Source organism: Rhineura floridana, chromosome 7, assembly GCF_030035675.1.
Source record: "Rhineura floridana isolate rRhiFlo1 chromosome 7, rRhiFlo1.hap2, whole genome shotgun sequence".
Classification (NCBI taxonomy): Eukaryota; Metazoa; Chordata; class Lepidosauria; order Squamata; family Rhineuridae; genus Rhineura; species Rhineura floridana.
In genome coordinates, this window is record NC_084486.1 from 100,794,164 (window position 1) to 100,811,162 (window position 16,999).

A 16,999-nucleotide genomic window follows, 5' to 3' on the forward strand; every position below is an offset into this window, starting at 1 on the left:
CCACTTTTGATTGAAACAAAAATGTTAAAACCCTCAAAACTGAAAAGTCTTACAAATTTATACTGGCTTAACAAACAAATTTGGTATGTTCTAAAGGGGTACACCTAAGATTAACTAAAAAAGGAACACCCCATGACTTCTGTATGGCCCAGGTAGCTGTAGATGTCATCTTCCACAGGCAAAGATAACATATATGCAGATGTTAGAAATATAGGAAGCTGCCTTATACATTATTCCATCTAACGCGGAGATCTCTCTCAGCCCTATCTGGAGATGTCAGGGTTTGAACCTAGGACCTTCCTTATGCAAGGCAGATGCTCTTCCAATGAGCTATAGCCCTTCTCTGATGTTCTAGATCTACATCTGTAATGCAATACTCATCTAAAGCCACTCACCTGGTGGAATGCATTTACTGGAGATACCATCTCTACTTTCTTCAAATCACATAGTATGCACCTTTTCTATAAAGCCTTTGGCACAACCCTCTAATGTCCATGCTCTACTGCAGTTAAGACTGTAAGCCTAAATACATGTCACTGCAACATTTCCATCTTCTTTTCCCATTTACTTGTCTCTGTTCCTGTCCCCTTCCTCTGTTGTTCCCCGTGCTGTGTAGATTGTAAGCTGCTTGTAGAGAGAATCCGTCCTCTTGAACTCTGTAATGTACCATGTGCACTGATGACACTAATGAAAATAACACATGAAGATGTGCTGGGAGGAAGAGCGGGATATAAACCAAATAATAAATAAAATAAATAAATAATAAATAAGATAGAGAAGGCCACAAGATGTTGCACATGACTAGATGTGAATTAGGGCCCATCCATGTAATAACTAGAGCTGCATCAGGAGAACCCGCCTATACAAGATTTGTGTTGGTGTTCACCACGAACTAGTTTTAATACTGGAAAATGAAGCCTTATCTCATTCTCCATTTCTGGATATAAACAGCACATACAAGTTATCTAGCTAGCTGAAATATCTGTTGGATCACTCTGGAATCTTTCTGATGCCAAAGAGATGTTCAAAAGACAGTGTCCTGAATTCATAGACCTACTTGGACATTCCTTCCAAACAATTGTAATTACTTAGAGGGGGAAATGCCATTGCATCCCCATCAATTGCCCCTCATGCGGTGGAAGTAGGAGCATCTATGAAAAGGAAGCCGCTGCATGTTCATTGGCTCCCTCCTACTTGGAACCCTGGATGATTGGCAGTTACAGCAAGTCCCTTTGAAGTTGCTGGATTTTCCAAGGTTCTGAAATATGCAGGGAGCTTCTAGATACAAAAGCCCCCCACTTCAGACGGTCTCCTTCCACATTTGGAAGGCAATGAAAATTGGGGCTCGGAGGATCTAGTTTGGTCACCCCCACTATCTTCCCCACATTTAATTAACTCTCTTTGGAACACCTGAAGCCAGCTATAATCCTTCAGGAACACACGAACACACACACACACACACACAGAGAGAGAGAGAGAGAGAGAGAGAACGAACTGAAACCAGAAGTAAAATATTTTATTATCTTATTCATTTTTCCGAAAAGGTAAGATTTCTTTCAGACAAAATATATAAAGCATTTAATGTTCTTTCCCTTCTCCCCCATATAACTGATGTTCTGACTCTTTGAATTAACATTAGCAAAGACCTAAGGCCTTATCCTTATAATTCAGGTTTTGCACAAAATTAACAAGATGAACGACCAGTGTAAAACATGCACAACGAAGCAAACATGAAAAGGTTGGATTTCCAACCTGAGGGCAGGTAGCAAATGCAAGACTTCTATTTATTAGTTTGCCACAATGCTCACTGAACAAACAGTATGATGCTCCCTTTAGAACCTGTACTCTTCAGGTGAAATTCCAATAAAAATCAATAGGAATTTGTACATTGCCTATAACCAAGGACACTGTACAGCTCAATAGGAGCTGAAACCTCTGTTTGCATGGGCAGGTTAAAGGTAAAAAAGCATCAAGGATGGCTATATGTTATAAGCTTCCATGTTGTAACTACTTTTAATGGAATCACATTGTTTTGGTTCCCCCCCTTTTTTTATTTTGCAGCAGCCAGACTTTAGGCACTTCGTTATTATTAATGCTGGTTAAGCCATATAATTTGCCAAGCAAAGCTGTCATGCAGCGCATTTGGGTGGATTTGCAACAACACAGTGACAGACCAGTCCAGGCAACCACCTCAGGAACACTTAACACCACCGGAACACTTAAAGCAGACATTGTACAGCCATTTGTTCATACATAGCTACCCTATGCCTTGTTCATAAGCAGCTGAAATTCAAATTGAGATGCACACACACTTTTTAAATGGAGACAGGCAGTAGCGTAGCAGCAAGTTCAAAGTGCAGGGTCTCTTCATGTTAGTCACAGCCACCTTCCCCCTTTTTTGCTGCTAGATTGAGAATGCCTTTTTAATGCCTTCTCCCACAACAACAGACATCTCTAGGAGCCAATAAGCATGAAAGGGGAGTGTGTTACGTACTGAGAAGAGTCATCTCAGTGGCTGACTCACCTTTCATTCTGATTGGCAACAATCAGCAGGAAAGGATAAGTTAGAAGACTCTTCTCAGTGGCTAACACATTCCCCTTTCATGCTGATTGGCTCGCAGGATGCTGGAGATAGGGACCCTGCTGGGGACTCTGCTCCTGAGGCCCTGGGCGACTACACCCCTGGAGACAGGCTCCCAACTCAAGAGGCTTCTGTAAACTGGGAGCTGCTCAATGATACCACAATTCTCTCCAACTATCTGCTCAAGGAGACAACCTTCCACAGACCTTCTCACAAGCAATCTGTCCTTCAGCATCCACCTCTCTTTCTCCCAGCTTCACGCAAGCATCCTATCTCCTTCCCCTAAAATCTGCACCAGTGTTCTCCCAGGGACTGATCCATTAATGCTCTCTATGGTCCAGATACTTCATGAAGATGCAATTTGTATCTCCAGTATGTTAGTGGATGGTTTAAATACAACCACAACTTTTATTTCTGTCATCTTCTGGAAGAATTTGGCTGTGCAAGGACAGTTTAGGGAGTTTGTGCTAAAAACTGTGCTGATCACAGTCTCTTGTACCAAGGGGTAATCCCCCATAAATGGAGGTGTGCAATGTTTGCCAAGTAGTGCCTCCAAGATCTTCCCAGCCCAGTTTTAAAAAAAGTAACCCATCCTGCTTTTGAAGGTTATTTAGATTTATTTGCAAGAGTCTGCGTGAACTTTCTGGTCAACAGATGGTGGTTTCTTTTCCCAAACATTCGTATCCCTCTTCACATTCCCTGAATTCTACATGTCTAGGAGCCTTCATAGCACATGCATCTCATCTACCACTCTTTGGCCCTTGCTACAGAAAAAGAAAATGGCATAACTGCATTCCAGCTGCAGCCAACTTTTCTCGTTTTACCTGTCTAGGAACCTCGATTGTAGTCTACTGCTCAGATTCTAATGTTTAGAAACCGAATGGTTAAGATACAGCAGGAGAAACAGGGAGCCATTCCTTCCTCCAGTATGCAATGCTACTGATTCTTTTCTCTTTATTTTTATTGTGAGTGGACAATGTAACCCAGGGTCCTACCTGTTTGCATGAGGCTCCTCCTCCTCATTTCAACCAATCTATCCCTATAAAGCAAGACTTTGCGGGTGTGGGAAAGAGAAGAGAAGGGATCAATCTGGCTGTTGCATCTGCAGTCCTTTAACCACAACAATATGCCAAAAATGAATCTAAATGATCTTCTGAAAACATTCATATAAGATCCCCAAAATAAGTCAATCAACGAAAACCTTTGGTCGAAGCTCAGTAACCATCCATCCAATGGTAAAAAGAGAAGTGGCCCTGTTTCACTTGGAGTTTATGAGGGGACAAAATTGAGTTGGTGTCCATTGTAACAGCCACAGTAACCGAAGAGAGTTACTCCAATTAAAACTAATGGAAACAGATAACTGGGGAAAACAATGTGCAAGTAAGCACAACTGCTTATTGATGTGATCAATAAATTAAGGCAGTGTCTTTGAAAGGAAACTGATGAGTCAGAATATCAACCACCAGTCCACTTTCACATTATTTGTGCTGGAAGTGCAGTTAGGAATTAAGCCAATCTAAACCTGTGCATTGTTCACCCCTGTGAGATTACGAGACATTGGGCTGTTATGCTTGCAAAGTTGCTCTGATGTCACACTTCAGCTAATATTGACCTGCTCCACCCTTTATGAGACTCCTGCTGAATATATTACATAACCCAGGAGTAGGCAGTATGGTGCCTTCCAACTATTGTGGATTACAACTCCCATAATTTTTGACCATTGGTCATACTAACTGGGGCTGATGGGAGTTGTAGTCTACAACATCTGGAAGGCATCACACTGGATATCTCTAAATAGCCTATGCATCTTAATACATAGACTCAATGGGTATGATTCTAAGGTTAAAGATTCACACACTCACACCATCTGGGTAATCTGCAAAGACATCTGGGGACTGGGAAAGGAGACCCAGTTTTATTTCTTCCTCAGCAAGGTCTCCTAGAATAACTTGTTCTTGTTAGTCTACAAACTTGGGATTTGAAAGTTTGCTGTTCCTTCCACTGAAGATTCTTGTGAAACATGACCAATCATGCATGCAGATTAATTGTACATGCACATTGTACATCATAGCCTATTACTGAAAAATGAGAAAAATAGCAGACAGGCTAGCACAAAAAGGCTAGAAATGCTATGTAGAGTAAAGCCAGGAATAAGCCAGCCTAACAGAGTCATACATTTCTATGTAGGGCTGCAGGCATAACAACGCATCGCACTCTCTCCCATTTAGGGAATTAATTTTACAGTGGATTTTCTGTTGACACTACATTGGCTCATACAAATCATTATTTCATGCTGAGAAGGGTGCCCTTACAAGGAAGTGGCACTTGTTACATCCAGCTCCAATGAGAAAGGCCAAGTGCATCTATCAATTCTGGTTGGATGTGGATTCAAACCAGCCCCCAATCTTCACATTTCTCACGTTCTCCCAGGAGAGACTATTGTGCCAGTTTTTACTAGGGAAACCCCACACTCACATTTTGGGGTTGCTGTGTAAATTTAATCCCAGTAAAGTGTAAATGTTAGAAGCAAATGCAGTATAATGACACCAAGGCCCAGTGTTTGACCACATGTGACCCGAGAAATTAGTAATATACAAGCAACAGGAGCAAGAGGTAAACTAAGACACATTCTCTCAAGAAGAGAGCAGAAGCGCCTGGGTGGTTAAGTTGAGGCAAAGCCCAGGAGGGTTACATCCAGGAAGCAGCTCTCACAATTTCTGGCAAATGGCTGTGTCAACTACAAAAGTGTTTTCAAAATGGCGAATGTGATGACACTTTTCAGCAGCACGCCGATGGATATCTGGAAGAAGGGAGAAAAAGAGGTCAGATTAAGTAAAGGTGGGCAGGGAGCATTTAAGGAAAGAAGAAAAGTGTTGTAATACAACCAATCCAAAAGTATGTCAAAGTTAGAGCACAAAAATAATCTAATAATCCATTTTTGAAAATGGGCTCTGTTGAGGCATTTACTCTACTAAAGAAATAAGCTAGTATTTTAAAAAATACATGAAGCAACAGCAATAAAGACTACCATTTACAATTGCATACTGTGTCTCCTATTGAGAATGAACAAGGTGAATTAGCAGCCTCCCCCAACCTCATGGCCTCCAGATGTTTTGGACAATTCCTATCAGTCCCAGCCAGCATGGCCAATAATCAAGGATGGTAGATGTGTAGTCCAAAAACATCTGAAGGGTACCAGGTTGGGGAGGGTTGTACCGAGTAGTGGCTATCTTAAAAAATGGTAGCACTGTATGACCTTCTGGAACCAAAATCTTAATCTTGCTTAATCTTGCTTTCCATTGGTTCATTCACCTAATGAAGTGAGGTGGACAGATATCAGGGACAGGGCCTTCTTGGTGGTGGTACTCACATTATGGAATGCACTCCCAAGTGAAGCTCACTTGATGTCTACACTAAGTTGTTTTTGGCACTAGGTGAAGTCTTGTTCATTCTTCCATGCCTTTTAGAAACATGCTTAGTGTATTTTAGACGTTGAAACAATTTATTCATAGCTGGGCTTTCAATGCTGTTGTAGAAGATTTTTATGCAGCTTGTGTTAGATTTTATGAGGTTATTTTTATTGATTTTATTGTTCTAATTTTTGATTATTACTGTTGCAAACCACCCAGAGAGCACAGGTAATTAATAAACATCTAAATAAAATAGTTACCAACGGTGGTATTTCAAAAATAAAATGCTGCTCCAACTTCACAGCCCACCTGAATAGTGTAGCACAAACAGCAAATAGTGTAGCACAAACAAGAACTTACGTCTTCTTGCAGTCCTGCGCTTCAGCATGTAGGTCTCTTTATTATGGCACAGAGGATATACAAAGATGCCAAGCTCATACACGTCAGTGATATGCTCTGTCACTATCATCTCCTCCTGGATTATGTAGGTTTGTGGCAGGTATGCCCCTTTCTGAAATCACAGAATTAAATTCACAGAATTTACAGTTTACGGAGATAATTTTATGAGTTTTTAATTTCAGGGGGAAAGAGCCCCTTCTTACAGTCATTATTTTCACTCTTTTGTTGTTCTTGTTATATGCCTTCAAGTCGATTATGACTTATGGCGACCCTATGAATCAGTGACCTCCAAGAGCATTTGTCTTTAGAAATGACTAATCAGGACCTCAAGATGTTGGATCAAGCAACATTCAATCATGTCCATCATCCAAGGATTTATTGGCACTTTCAAAACCAGCCAGGAATAGCAGCACATTTGAGATTAGAGATATAGAACATGGTTATTTTGTAAGCTTTCTGAAGAAAATCTATCCATGCAAACAGACATTGGGTGAAGTCTTCTTACATGGCCTTAATTGCTTTTTATAAATCAAAAGGTAAGAAGAAATACCACATAGACCCAAAGGGCCTCCACCTTTCTCCCTCATACTGATTAACTTACATGGTCCACTCTCCCCCCAGTCCACATTTAACTTGTAGGTTCCTCGTGGCAGGGACCTACCTTTTCTTCTGTTACTCAATATAGTGCAATGCACATTGTTGGTGAATTATCATCATCATCATCATCATCATCATCAATAGGCAGTCTCCAACTAACATGCTCCATCAGTGCAAGGATTTCTGCTTCTACAATGAAACTTTCCCCTCTCTCCTCAACCTGCATGTCCCCTATATCTTGGCTGCTTTCACACTGCACTTTATTCCGTTATTCCAACAATTTCTTACCTGGTAATTTGCACATTTATTTGACCTTTCACACGATGTAAAAGCTAGTTCTGGAAATCTAGTGGAATATAGTGGGAGTTTAGCGCTAATTTTTGTGACCAATGATTTCAGAAATAATCTGTTTGCAAGCTTGGGGACCTGGAAGTTCATGGGCGTTTTGTGCTAGCTGCAGCCACTCACAAGACAGGCAACCCAGCATGCAACACTTTCCTGCCATTTAGGCATGTGGCAATTTTTTTTTGCCTGACAAAAATTGTACCGGTATTCCAGTGTAAGGTAGCATTGTTCCCTTTATCCTTTTCCCACACACACCCCTGTGCCCAGACACTAATTTGCACAGTGAATTTTTGGGGAACTGCAGTGTGCATGTGTAGAAGCAGGTGAGGGATGAAACAAGATGTTGTTCATTGCAGCAGCATAGAAGATATTTGCTCGAAATGCCGGTATATCAGCCCAAAAAGCCACGGTTCCTTAACGCAACAGGTACTGCAGTGTGAAAGAAATCTGAGGAACTGGGACAGAAGCATTACCATTTTAATCCATTAAGCACAATAAGCCCCATGTCGGAAAGGAGCCCTGTTCTGGGGATTCTGTGAGGAAATGTGTGGGGGGGGGTGTTAAGATAATAATAATGAAACAACAGAAAGTTGAGGGGAAATAGTAATGTTCTAGTCAGGTTTCTTGGAAAAACCTATGTTTAAAACACAAGAAGAGCCTTGCTGGGTCAGACCAAAGGACCATCCAGTTCAGCATCCTGTTCTCACAGTGACCAACCAGATGTCTATAGGAAGCCTGTAAGTTTACCCTGCCTAGCATAGTAAGGTGAGAAGATCTAATCAAAACCCTTTCAAGTTTTGCTTGCTATCTTTAGAGCTTTGTATCCCACTCTGTCTCTAAGGCTGCAATCTAGACAACCCTGGTGCAGGTGGAGAAGCAGCATGCCCACACTAGTGAAGAGGTTTCAAGAGGGTGTTTTTTAAAAAAGAAAACCTAAAGCAAAGCACCCAGCAGAATGGGAAAGCTGCATTTCCACTTAGAACCAGACCACTGGGAAGTTCTTTCCACTGTCTCTTGGTTTCTCAGTTGTTCAGATGCAACCACAGGAGGCTAGAAGTAGTTAAGAAATACTAAACAGGGAATCTCAGGGTGCCAAATCAGAAGTGAAATCCCACACTTGTGCAAAGGCATGGACACAAAAAATGGCTCTGAACGTGTTGGTGAAAGCTGACAGAACTGATTTAATATAGAGGCAACAGCTTTCTTCACCCCACATGCTTCCAGCAAACAATATTTGTACAGAACAATAAAAAGATACCTTGTTTTGAGTATTGTTTTAAGTTTGGGACTCTCACTCTGTCCTCAATCGTATACAGGTGTCCTTATTCTGATCTGAGTGTCAAAATAAGTCATATTTTGCCAATTCAATCCTCACTCCTTAAAAACAAGCAAAGAGATCATGGTTTCCTTCTGGATGAGGCTGTCTTGAGTTGAAGTGTGGGGGCATTGCTTTGCAGCAATTCTGCTTCTGCTTGGCCAGATGATTCCAGAAAAGAGTTTGTGGCAGGAGGGAGTTTACTTGATTCCTTGGCACTTGTGCTTTGGAATCCCACAGAATTCTGCTCTATGGCCTATGTGCTCTTCAATGTTTACAAAAAAAAACACTGAGTGAGGCCATCTGGACGTTTTTCAGTCAGGTGTCATCAGTATGTGATTGAGCCTCAACTTTATTTCTCCTTTTCCTCAAACTCAGGTGAGGTGGAAGAGGTGTCAAATCAATGCCTGGGCACAGTAATAAGAATGTATGAGGGCCAATAAATTGAAATTCAACCCCAACAAGATCGAGGTGAGTGGCTATTCAGCCTGTTCTAGAGGGGGTTGAATTATTAAATTTGTAGCTTGGGGGTGCTTCTTGAGCCACCTTTGCCACAACAGGCAGGGGTCACTTCTCTGCCATGGGGTGCTTTTTAGCAGATTAGTCTGGTAGTGCATTGACTATGACCCTACCTGGACAGAAATAGCCCAGCTTCAGTTCTCCATGCCCTGGGCAACCAACCATTTGGAGTAGTACAATGCATCATACATAGGGCTGTCAACGGTCTGGGAACTTCAGGTAGTTTAGAACTCAGCTGCAACACTGCTGAACGAAGATTAGGAAATAGGCACACGTCATCCTAGTGTGCTGCCAGCTTCACTAGCTCTCAGTCCATTTCTGGGCAGAATTCCAAACACTGGTTTCAGTCCTTAAAGCCTTTCATGGCTTGAAACTAGGGTACCTGAAAGAGCATCCACACAGAACTAAAGATCTCCTGCTGAGTCCCTTCTCCAGGTATCCCCCTCCAAGTAAGGTGTGGCTATTAGGGAAAGAGCATCTTCAGTGGTGGTGTAACCAGCTTACTACTGCTGCTTTTCTCAGTTGCTTTCCAATAACAGACAAGCCAGTCATTAAAACAAAAAAAAAACTTTGTTAATAAGAAACCCAGGAAAAGATCTAACCCATGGTTGCAGGGCCTTCAAGTCTCTCTAACCACACACATTTTTCCCTTTTCCTCTGCTCCTCCCTCCCTTCCTGAGGGACCAGGACAAAAGTATAAGACTTTGCATATGGGACCATGGTGAAATTCAAAACTTTTTTAGGAAAGGAAAACAATAAACTAAACAGTTTTTACCCTGTTACAGTGGCACCCTACCATGAATGCCCTACCAAGAGGGGCTCACCTGGCACCTACCTGGATAATGTTTGGTGTCAGGAAGAGATCTTTTAATTTTATTCCAGCCTTTTATTCTGTTTCTCCTTTAAATTCCTGGTGTCTGGGCTGTTTTTAATCCTGTTTTATTAACCCCACACACACATCTGAAAGCCACCCTGAGAACACAATTATATGGTGGAGTAAATATTTTAAATGAATTTTAAAAAGCAGGCACCTGTCCCAGCACAAGACCATCCACTCAGCAGACAAGGTTCCCACCAGCAAATTGACCTACACAATCCAGACCGTGTAGGCAGCAAGCACAGAGACCCAACTGTTACACCAGCAGAATGGCATCAGTGAGCAAAGTCACAAATGCCCTCTCTGACCCCACTTCCTGGCCCAGTGATTGATTACACTGGTCAACACTAATTTTATTGCCAATGATGTTTGATCGATTTTAGGGTAACTTTGTGTCGCTGATTCCGAATATGGCATCGGTTTTGCTAGATTGGCTCTAATTTTTGAGATAATGGATGCCCCCATTGAAAAACATAACAAATTCAAAAAATTTAATGGTCAGGCATAGCCTACCCACAAATGACATGGAAACTGTCTCAAATCATGGCGTTGTATTCAGTACAGATTAAAACAAAGTAAGCTGATTCAGATATCTCCTAGGATAATAGAAAACTCAACAAGAACAGGGCATTTTAACACACTGCTATGCTGTTGTGCTTGCACATCAAGCTAAATCAATAGCCTGTTGCAGAATAATGCTGTCTCAGTCTATTAGGGAGAGTTCTGAGATGCTAACACAACAGTTTTATAAAAGTCAGCCCACTGGTTTATCTGCATTAGAGAAAGAGAAGAAATAGTGTGTATGAGAGAGACTGATTACACAATTGCTGGCAATACCCATTTGTTAAATCCAAGGTCAGAAGATCAAATATATCTTACCCCTGAAGTATGGGGAAAAGACAAAAGTATGATATCCAACTTATTCATACTCACAGTAGTACCACTGAAATCAATTCACTTAAGTCCATTGATTTCAGTGTGACTACAGTGTGGTGTAGTGGTTAAGGTGCTGGACTACAACCTGGGAGACCAGGGTTCGAATCCCCACACAGCCATGAAGCTCACTGGGTGACCTTGGGCCAGTCACTGCCTCTCAGCCTCAGAGGAAGGCAATGTTAAACCCCCTCTGAATACCACTTACCATGAAAACCCTATTCATAGGGTCACCATAAGTCAGAATCAACTTGAAGGCAATCCATTTCCATTTACTATATGACTCACATTGGCTATCACCCAGTTAACTTTTGTTCATCAGTTGTTTAGGTACAACTATTCACAGAAGCGACAGAAAGTCATCACTGACCTGTCTTAACTCTGGGCTTTGGAAGAAGGCAAGGGAGCCACTTAGAGAGGGACAAGGATAGTCACATTCCCCGCTGCGTTTCAGACCATGAACATTTTTATTTTATTTATTCTACATATATGCCCACTCCATTTTATCTTCACAGCAGCACTATGAGAATAGAGAGAATTTCTCACCTACCTTTACATTAACAAGCAGTTCCCAGAAATTTTGAAGTGGCATAACAGTGGTAGTATTCAGTTCAATTATAAAACATTTATCCAAGGTTATGTCAAGATAGGCCGTCAGTCCCTGAAAGCAAAACAGACAGCACAGGCTCAAATACAGGCAGCTATGTAGGGCTTGGTGAGAGAGCAGTAGAGATTTACTCCATCAACCCAGGATCCTTCAGCCAATGCCAAGTTAGTTCCTCTCAGCAATACATCAGACTCAAAATCTCTTCACACATCATCAGATGTTAACATTTAATGCATCCTCTTCTTGAAAGCTCCCTCTGCTTACAAACCTAACAGACTAAGGCAATCCTCGTGATGGCATGTTAGAAAGGGAACTGGGGCATCTACCAAGCAGGTACTTTTTTTAAAAGGTTGCACTGAAAGCGTGGTAAGGAAAAGTGCAATTCACATGTGCTCCCTGTCCTCTCACCCCTGCAAATTTCTGACACTGCTTACAAGCTATTCAGTGGCTAGCGGGAGCCTTCTTCAGCTTCCATTACAATATGTGTAGCACAATTCTAGGTCCTTACCCGCTGAAAGTCATGGATAATATCTGCAGGGTCACTTTCGCCAAAGCGGGACTTTGGGACACTGATCTGTTCATAATCCTCGTCAAGGTAAATCCTCACGTTCTCACGCAGTTCCAGCTGCTCCCTGAATTCATCTACATAGGAAAGATCACACTCCAGTATCTTCTCGTCTTCTAAGCCATACTGTGAAAATAAAAAGGGTAGCCAGAAATATGCATCACTGTGACCTTTGTTACAAGAGTCATAGAAAAAGTTTAAAGCATGAGGAAGCTGCCTTAGGCTGTGTTAGTCCATCTAGCTTAGTATTGTCTGTGTCATCTGACTCTACCGTGACTGACAGAGGTTCCTCACCATTTCAGACTTGAGTCTTTCCCACCCCGGAGAAGCCAGGGACTGAAGGTGGAGCTTTCTGCATACAAAACAATAAGCTATGGCCCTTTAGGATTAAGTAAACAAGGCCAACAATATATTTATTCATAAAAGTATTGATATTCACCTTCTCATAAATATATAGCAAAATGTATGTAATAGAACATAAAGCACCATTAAAAAGTATAAAATCATCACTGAGTGGCCATGAAAATTTTCAACAGCTGCATAGGCCTGTGAACATTAAAAGTCTTCAAGAACACCTGAGAGTCAAGTGAGGATTCCTGATGAATCTCTGCTGGAAGAGTGGGCCACAGCATGGGACCGGCAACACTAAATGCCTAACTTGATGTTGAGACTACTTAGGCCTCTGTAACATGGGGGACAACAAACAGTGATTTTCCGGGAGATCTAAGTGATCAGGCTGGGATATAAGGGCTTAGGTGGTCCTTAAGGTATCCTGTACCCAAGTTGTTCAGGGTTCTGGATATTAATACAAGGACCTAGAACCTGGCCAGGTAACACATTCATAGCCAGTGCAGGTGTATTAGGGGAAGTGTCATATGCTGTCGGACGTCTGCTCCCATCATCAGCCTAGCCAATGCAATCTGAACTAGCTGGAGCTTCCAGACCATGTTCAAGGGCAGCTCCACATACAGCACATTGCAGTAATCCAGTCTCAAGGTTACCAGTGCATGAACTAAAGTGGCCAAGTTATCCTGATCCAGATACAACCATACCTGGGACACCAGACTAAGCTGGTAAAAGGCACTCCTAGCCACAGAGGTCACTTGGGCTTTTAATGACAAAAATGTATCCATAGAACTTCCAGGCTATGCACCTCCTCCTTTAGCGGGAGTTCAGCTCCATCCCAAACAGGCAGCAGGAAAATATCCTGCAATCTCAGTTAAAGCTTGGAAGACTAGAAGTGCTGGAAATTAACGAAAGCACCACAACTTGAGGGCAGACGACTGTATTTCTTGGAAAAGGCCTTCTTGTAGTGAAATCCTTGCCATACAGATTCCGTTTGTCCCATTGCCACCAGCCATGGTGCAGACTAATGGGACCCGGAAAGGATGAAGTCACAGGAGAATGCTGAATGCAAATAGAATGGACACATCACTCTTCATAACTGCTATCTGGTCAGGCAGGCTGTTTTCTGTATTATTTAATTACTTGCATATTAGATTTATTCAAATTGAACCTGCAACAAATCACTGCAGTGCTCCTGTTCAGGATTCCAGGCTAGCCATGCCCTCTTCCAGAATGCTTCCTTCCATATCAGTCAACATTTCATAGCAACTGAGCTTGCTCAGTCCTCATTTGGCTGTTTTGTAGTTCCTCTCCCTTGCTTTAGGCATTTCCCCACCCCAAATAAATTTGCACTTCTGTAAATCTTGGGCTTCCTCCAGTCCTGCTGATAACTCCCTCTTGTGCATGGATGGTGCCATTTTGGCTAGGTAAAAACTCAGGCTCAGAGAATGAGTTAGTGAATAGGATACCACTCTCCTGCCAAAGCACTCAAGGCAGTTTAGTTTAGAATAATGGGTAACAATTACAGTAGAGACATGCTACAGAAAGAAAAAAGAATAGTAAGGGAAGACGAGAACAAGCCAATTCAGGTACCGTTTTCCTATTGTTACATAATGCAGCTATATAATGACCTGGGGGAATGGCTGCTGACAGAGGCAGTAGAGGGGAGCAGCTGAACTGGTATCTGCTATCCTATATCTACTCTTGCTTAATTTGCAAAACTCAGTGATGAAGCTTCTAATCTGAAAACTTGAAAGGACTCAGGAAACAACACAGAGAATTCATCCAGCAATCATTTTTAAAAAATGTTTTGCTTAGGCACCAACAATATGCAAGGCTGTCCTATCATCAGGCTGAAAAACTATGAAATAGGTAAGGTGACTGCTTTGATCGAGTGGCTCCAAAATAAACCCAGAGATCCTCCCAAGGGCAGCTGGGGGCAGAAAGAAGAAAGGAGATGGCCTCATTCTCTCCAACACTGGGAAATGGTCCATATTAGATGTCACACCACATACCACATAGCAGTCTTCCCCAGCCTAATACTCTTGGGATTTTTGCACTACAAATCCCATCAGCCTCCAAGCTAGCATGGCTGCTTTGCTGTGGCTGATAGGAGTTGTAGTCCAAAGCATCCGAAGGGCATCAGGCTGGGGAAGGCTGTTGTATGGACATTGTCCATACATTAGCAGCCTTTCCCAACCAGTGTGCCTCCAGATGTGGTTGGACCACAACTCCCATCAGCCTAGCCAGCATTGCCAATGGTCAGGAAAGATGGGAATTGTGGTCCAACCACATCTGCAGGCACACTGGTTGGGAAAGGCTGCATTAATGGGATGGTCTGAGATCTGGTGCAGGACTCAGCACTTTGAGAATTTCAGTTTTCAGAAATAAAGATTTTAGACCTGTCAGTTGGCGCAGACTCATTGATGCAAGCACTCACACCTCCTGCTCTTGCTAGGGGGATGTGTTTGAAGCACCAGCTGCTTTCTGTCTGGGGCATCTAAAAATACTTGCATTGCTAGCTAACTGTGGTCTGTGGTGACAAAAACATAGGTTGCATACAAATAAATATATGTAATGAAGCCCTACATTTTTATTTTTATATGAATATTAATCTTGGGAAGCTGCAATTTTGAAGGGGGTGCTTAGCCCTTTCCCAACAGTTGAATTCTGCTGATCCCAGGCTGCTTCCCCCCCCAACTCTCCTTTTGTCATATGAGTAAAATATGCATCTGTCGTGGTTACCCCATGAAGGGAAAGCAGCTTAGAAAAGCATTTTATGTGCAAAAACCATCCTCCGCACTCCTCAAAATGGCAGCCTCCTGAAGCCCCTTTAAACACAAGAGACAGTTGGGACTTTGTTACACACATCTGCATATAATGTGCAGCGGGCCCCACAAGTGTGCCTGCAAATATCCTGCTTTTCAATCTGAGAAGAAATCTATGTAACTCAAGAGCAAGCACGTGATAAATCTTAAAACAAAAATCCATCTTTTACATTTTTCTGGACCTACCGCATCTGTCTCAACTCTAAGCATCCCAACTGTGTTGCTTACATATCACTTTGCAAAAAAGTCGATATACAGCCCGCCCTAACATAATTACAGAGCAAAACCTGTCTGCAGTGATCAAAGAAACAGACACAGATCGTTGCCCACGAACCTGCTAAAGAGAGAGCAACGACAAAGTACTTGAAAATGTAAAATTGCAAATTAATGTTGTAGCTGGGAAATTTATTTTGCCAAAAAGGGAGAACAGGCACATAGGAGGAGAGTGGTGAATGAGTAAGTGCTGTTGACCACCTCTGTCATGGACTCTACCCAAGAGACATTTTGAAGTTCTCAGAAAATTAGTACCAATTTCAGTGGAGGCTGGTGGAACCTAGGCTTACTGAGGTGCCTATGAAGTCACATGGGTGGAACCTATGAGGTCCCCATCCTCCTCCTTTGCACAGAAACAGTGGGCACTTAAGCAGTAGAGGTCTACAAATACTTAATACCGAAGAGTCTCCTTCCTTGGTTCAGAAGAGGCCCGAGGCCACAGTTGCAGTCACTGCTGCTTCTCTCTCTACCCCACCCCCTACAACCTCATGTTCACCAGCTATGTCTTGGTGGTCCTGACTGTGGAGATACAGCTGTTAAAAGGCACAAGAACCCCCAATGCCAATCCTAAACAATATGGAACACATGCTTCCTCTCTTTCGTGTTTGTGGGTCCTCTTTATTCAGGAAGAGATGGTTTTCTTCATGCATCAGTTGTGCGTTTGAGTGTGTTTAAACTCCTCCATTTGTTGTTTTACACAGTCTTTTTGCTTCTAATTGCCTCAATATGCAGCCACAAGGAAAAGGGAATAGAGTATGTGGTTGAAGAAAAGCCTGGCAAAACCAGCTTTTTAATGCCTTTTGGTCTCTTCCACTTACTAAGCAACTTCAAATTCCCTGCTTAAGATTTTATTTTGGCTCCCCCCCCCCCAAATGAGAGGTTTCTGGTCCTGTCAAGATATTTGTTTGAGAGAACATTGTTTACGCTTGTAATTAATACAGTATAGCCTTAATTATCCTAAATGTTTTGGGTATTCCACCCACCCAGCAATATAATAAATGGGGGAAAGGTTTGGAAGTTTGGTGAAACTAAATATAATCTGAATAGGGTTAGACTAAGCATATTAAAATTTGTGTTGACTCTGTGCAAAATGACAATGGCGAGAAGTGTGTGGAAAAGAGATGTTTGATTTTAAAACATTCTATTACAGACTATGACTGTCTAGTCTTATTCTGATCTTAGTAAGCAACTCTGGAAACTTCTATAGGCCGAAGAGTGGGGTAAAAATGCTTTATTTTTCTGTCAGTTGTATAGTATGCAAAATTAAGATCTTCATGCTTCAGGACAGTGGGGTTTGCTTGGGTTCTTGAAGCAATGAGTTGTGTTCACAGGTTAGCAAAAACAAAAATAAACATTGGGAGAAACAAACCAGAAAGAAGCAATATTTTCTTTACAAGAGTGACTG

At 42.1% G+C, this 16,999-nt stretch overlaps 1 protein-coding gene across 1 annotated transcript in view; it reads right to left on the bottom strand.

The window, feature by feature from the left end:
• Nucleotides 1-1,500: 1,500 nt before the first annotated feature.
• ITM2C (integral membrane protein 2C) overlaps nucleotides 1,501-16,999 on the bottom strand; it is a 36,239-nt gene continuing 20,740 nt past the window's right edge. The window contains exons 3-6 of the mRNA XM_061636718.1: nucleotides 12,092-12,274; nucleotides 11,527-11,637; nucleotides 6,352-6,502; nucleotides 1,501-5,381 (exon numbers count right to left, since the gene is read on the bottom strand). Of these exons, the coding sequence (XP_061492702.1) occupies nucleotides 5,290-5,381; nucleotides 6,352-6,502; nucleotides 11,527-11,637; nucleotides 12,092-12,274 (537 nt within the window). The 3' untranslated portion in view covers nucleotides 1,501-5,289. The remainder of the gene's footprint in view (nucleotides 5,382-6,351; nucleotides 6,503-11,526; nucleotides 11,638-12,091; nucleotides 12,275-16,999) is intronic.